Source organism: Chrysochloris asiatica, unplaced genomic scaffold (genome assembly GCF_000296735.1).
Source record: "Chrysochloris asiatica unplaced genomic scaffold, ChrAsi1.0 scaffold00142, whole genome shotgun sequence".
Taxonomy (NCBI): domain Eukaryota; kingdom Metazoa; phylum Chordata; class Mammalia; order Afrosoricida; family Chrysochloridae; genus Chrysochloris; species Chrysochloris asiatica.
The window spans coordinates 7,679,282-7,683,595 of NW_006408660.1; the positions used below are offsets into that span (position 1 = coordinate 7,679,282).

General features: G+C 47.2%; 1 protein-coding gene across 1 annotated transcript in view; it reads right to left on the minus strand.

Moving 5' to 3' along the window:
• Positions 1–1,720, minus strand: part of EEFSEC (eukaryotic elongation factor, selenocysteine-tRNA-specific) — a 411,137-nt gene extending 409,417 nt beyond the window's left edge. The window contains exon 1 of the mRNA XM_006870488.1: positions 1,379–1,720. Coding sequence (XP_006870550.1) covers positions 1,379–1,694 — 316 coding nt within the window. The 5' untranslated portion in view covers positions 1,695–1,720. The remainder of the gene's footprint in view (positions 1–1,378) is intronic.
• Positions 1,721–4,314: the final 2,594 nt, after the last annotated feature.

Here is a 4,314-nt window from a genome sequence, read left to right on the forward strand (position 1 = left end):
AACAACAGTTTATTTAGGTAGTCAATGTCTAAGTTGCCCATCCCTATCTACCCTGTATACAGAGAGAATAGCATTGCTACTTGATGTTCAGACTTCTTCCCTCTCTGTTGGTAATTTGAGCTACTACCTCCAGAATCACAAGGTCAGCCTTTCAAAACTACCAGCTGTTCCGCGGGAGAAAGATGAGGCTCTCTGCTCCCGTAAAGATTTATAGCCTCAGAAACCCTGCACAGGGTTGCTATGGGTCGGAACCGACTCAACGGCACTCAACAACAACGCTACCAGAGCTAAGTAATTAAAAATTAATTGAATGGTACACCATCGTAGGAGGGTACATTGGTAGTAACCATCACATGCAAACACATATCTTTTGCTCTGGCACCTTCATTCTAAGAGCTTATCCTACAGATATACAGGTGGTGGTTATTGCCGTGGAGTCGATTTCGAGTCACAGCGAGACCCTGTACAGGGTTTCCAAGGCTGTAAATCTTTACGGGAGCCGAAAGCCTCATCTTTCTCCCAGGGAACAGGTGGTAGTTTCCAACTTCTGACCTTGCAGTTCGCAGCCCGATTCGTAACCACTATGCCATATCTTTTCTGGAATATACACTGCAACACTGTTGGCAAAAACGTTAAAAAAAAAATAAAGACATAAATATGCATCATTAAGGGACTGTTACTGTTTGTAGTGGTAAATGCCATCGAGTCTGTTCCCACCCACAGGGTTTGCAAGGAGTGGCTGGTGAGCTTGAACCACCAAAATTTTGGTGCAAAATGTAATCGAATTTTATGGGTCTTTCACATGTACAGATGTGGAACACTTTCGTAGACAGTGTTAAATGATAGGCAGTGTTACCATTTTGTAAGAGAGAGAAAAGTGGGGGCGATTACATATACACAGATATGCTTGTTTGTGTATGGACTTTTTCTAACATACACAAGAAACTGGGAACAGTAGTTGACTCTGGGAACAGGAACCAGGAAACCTTTCAGAGGATGGGTGAGTGGAGACTTCTTTTTTTAGAGTTTTCACATATACCCTTTTTGCAGTCTTTAAATGTTCTTAACTTAATCAAGTATTACAAACACATTTTGTGACAGCACCAAAACAATTTATCCTTCTTACAGAAAGCACCTTCTTGCTAGGTTGTGCTGGGTGAGAAAAGCTTTCAAGTCAGTCAGCTGTGAGTTCGAATCTCAAAGCCTACACTCATGGGGTCAAGGGCGGGCTGTGTCCGCCTCTCAAGGCCTCACTTGCTCCACCTGAGAAGTAAGGCGGCCCCCTTCTTGCCCCGCAGCGGCTCACCAAGTTCCGGACACACAGCCTACCGCTCGCCCATCTTCCCTAAGGCCCGACTCCCTCCCCGCCCGCGCTCACCACCGATGATGGTCCGTATGAGGGAAGCGTGCCCGGGGCAATCGACCAGCGTAACCTGGAGCTGCGGCTCCGCGACCTCGGGCCCGGCGTCGCACGCTGCCTCGGACGCAGGCAGCGCCGGTCGCAGGCGCGCGGGCAGCGGCACAGAGAAGCAGGAGAAGCCCAGGTCGAGCGTGATGCCGCGCTCGCGACTCTGCGGCTGCTTGTCGAAGGCGGCAGTGGAGGCGGTGGTGCTCAGCGCCCGCGCCAGCGCTGTTTTGCCGCTGTCGATGTGGCCCAGTACGCCCACATTCACATTCACCCGCAGCCCAGCCATGCCGCCACCTGGGACACCGGCCCGACCCGCCCCCTCCCCGCTCCGGCCGCTGCGGTCCGGCCCGCTAAGCTGCCCCCTGCAACCGGCGTGCCGGGCACCGCCGTTCCGGCCCGGAAGCTTCCGCCCTCGCAGCGCCCAAGGGCACAGCCGGCACCGCGCACCTAGTAGAGGGAGTAGAGACGGCGCTTGCCCAAGGTCACTGAAGGCAGGGTTGCCTTCTCACCTGGCTCCACCCACTGAAGCATCAAGGAATTCGATATTTGAAGAAATTCACTCATTCATTTCCACAAGCCCATACATATTAAGTGCCTTCTGGGCTACCCAGACACTGCCTGTTCAAAGCATTAGGGAGACAGTGTTCTTTCGGCCTTGTATTCTATGGTGGTGGTTATGTGCCATGGAATCGGTTCCGATTCATAGCGACCCTGTATAGTGTTTCCGAGGCTGTAAATCTTTACGCGAGCAGAAAGCCTCATCTGTCTCCCGCGGAACCGCTGGTAGTTTCCAACTGCTGACCATAAGATTAGCAGCCCCATTAATAACCATATCAGGGTTCTTTTATATTCTATTCGGGAAGTTAAACAATACAGCGAGAACTAATCCATTAACAAGACCATTTTCAGAGATTGACAAGCCCTCAAGGGAAAATAGAGAAAATGGACCAGAGCCCTAGGGAGAGGGAAGACAGCTACCTTACAAACGGGTAGTCAGGGAGACCTCTCAAGAGGAGGTGTTTGAGTTGGCCATGGGAAAAACTAGGAAAACTGAGAAAATTGAGTAGTGTTACCTCTGATTCAGGAATTCTCTCCCTGGGGTTCTGGAGCTTGCTTTAGGAGAACCTGCAAACCTCCAAATTGTAAGATCTTGTTTTTGTTGTTGTTTAGTGCCGTCTAGTCCATTCCAACCCATAGCGACCCTGAATAGAGTCGCAGCTGGTGAGCTTGAACCGCCGACCTTGCAGTTCAAATGTGCCAAAGAGAGAGTCCATGGCTCTCACCAGACTCTCAAGAATATCCAGAACCATAAAAAAGGTGGTTGATCAAGCCAGGAAAGTAACATTGCTGTTAAGTGCCATGTATTCGCTTTGAATTAATAGTAATCTTGTATAGGAGCAGCTGGTAACATAAAGGGCAGCAGTTAACTGGAGTCCTGGTGTGGTGCTATAGGATAAGCACTGGACTGCTAACCCCAAGGTCATATATACAAAACCACCAGCTGCTCCTAGGATACCGTATACAGGGTTGCTATGAGTCAAATCAACTCAAGGGACACTTAATAACAGTATTCCTGGGAGTAGTAGAACTGTGGAGACCTGGAGAGATTATGTACTGTATAAAAGCGGAAGCCGGAAGAAGTACAGCCAGAGTGCTCCTTGGAGGCCAGGATAGCCAAACTTCATCTCTCATACTTTGGACATATTGTCAGGAGGGACCAGTCACTGGAGAAGGATATGTTTGGTAAAGTGGAGAGTCAGAGAAAAAGAGGAAGACTCCCAGCTAAATGGATTGGCAATATGGCAGCATCAATGGGCTCAAGCATGGCAACAATTGTGAGGTTGGCCCAGGACCAGGCAATGTTTCATTCTGTTGTACATAGGGTCGCTATGAGTCGGTACCAACTCAATGGCACCTAACAACAACAACCTCTCAGCTTCCCACAATTGATACCAGGCAGTAATACCAACACCAGCAACAAAAATGCTAGTCCAATATTTCCTGATATCCCTTTCAACAGATGAATGGAGACACAAAACGTGATCTATAACAAATGGACTTCAAGAAGTTTGTGGGAAAATAGAATTAAAATATAATGGAATTTTTTCCGCAAACTTTTTGAAGTCCCCCTCATATATATAAGCAAACCCCAAAACTGAGACATTAAGCATGACTAAAATGGCTGTCCCAGATCTAAAACTCCATTTTGAATCAAACTGCAGCTTGACCTAGAAACACTTTCTGTTGCTCTGAAGAGACAATTCAGCTTCTTATACAAATTTAAGATTTTAGCTTGTGTGAGGAATTATTTGTTAAAAGTTTGTCAGGAGTGTTTGCAAGACTGAATACAAGAAGAATGCTTTCTGCAATATCCATCAGGATGTTGTTGTTTTAAGTGTCATCTAGTCAGTTTTGACTCGTTGTTGTTGTTAGGTGCCATCGAGTCGGTACTGACCCATAGCAACCTTATGTACAGCAGAACAAAACACTGCCTGATCCTGGGCCAACCTCACTATTGTTGCCACGCTTGAGTTCATCGATACTGCCACTTGGCCAATCCATCTTGTTGGGGGTAGTGACCCTGTATATGGTTTCCAAGGAGCAGCTGGTAAGATTTGAACCACCGACCTTGTGGTTAGTAGTCCATTGTAAGTAGTCCATGCTTATCCTACAGCTTCACACCAGGACTCCGCCCCAGCAGGTTATGAAATAGAAATTATTCTATAAAGAAGGACTGTAGTTGAACAAATCCTCTATAACTTTTTGTCAAGTACCACCTTTTGTACCTGTGAGCACATAGTCCTTTGTTTACTCCTTCAAGTAAAAATTTGCTATCTTATTGCAAGCTCTGGTAGTGTAGTGGTTATGAGTCAGGCTGCTAACCTCAAAGTCATCAGTTCGAAACT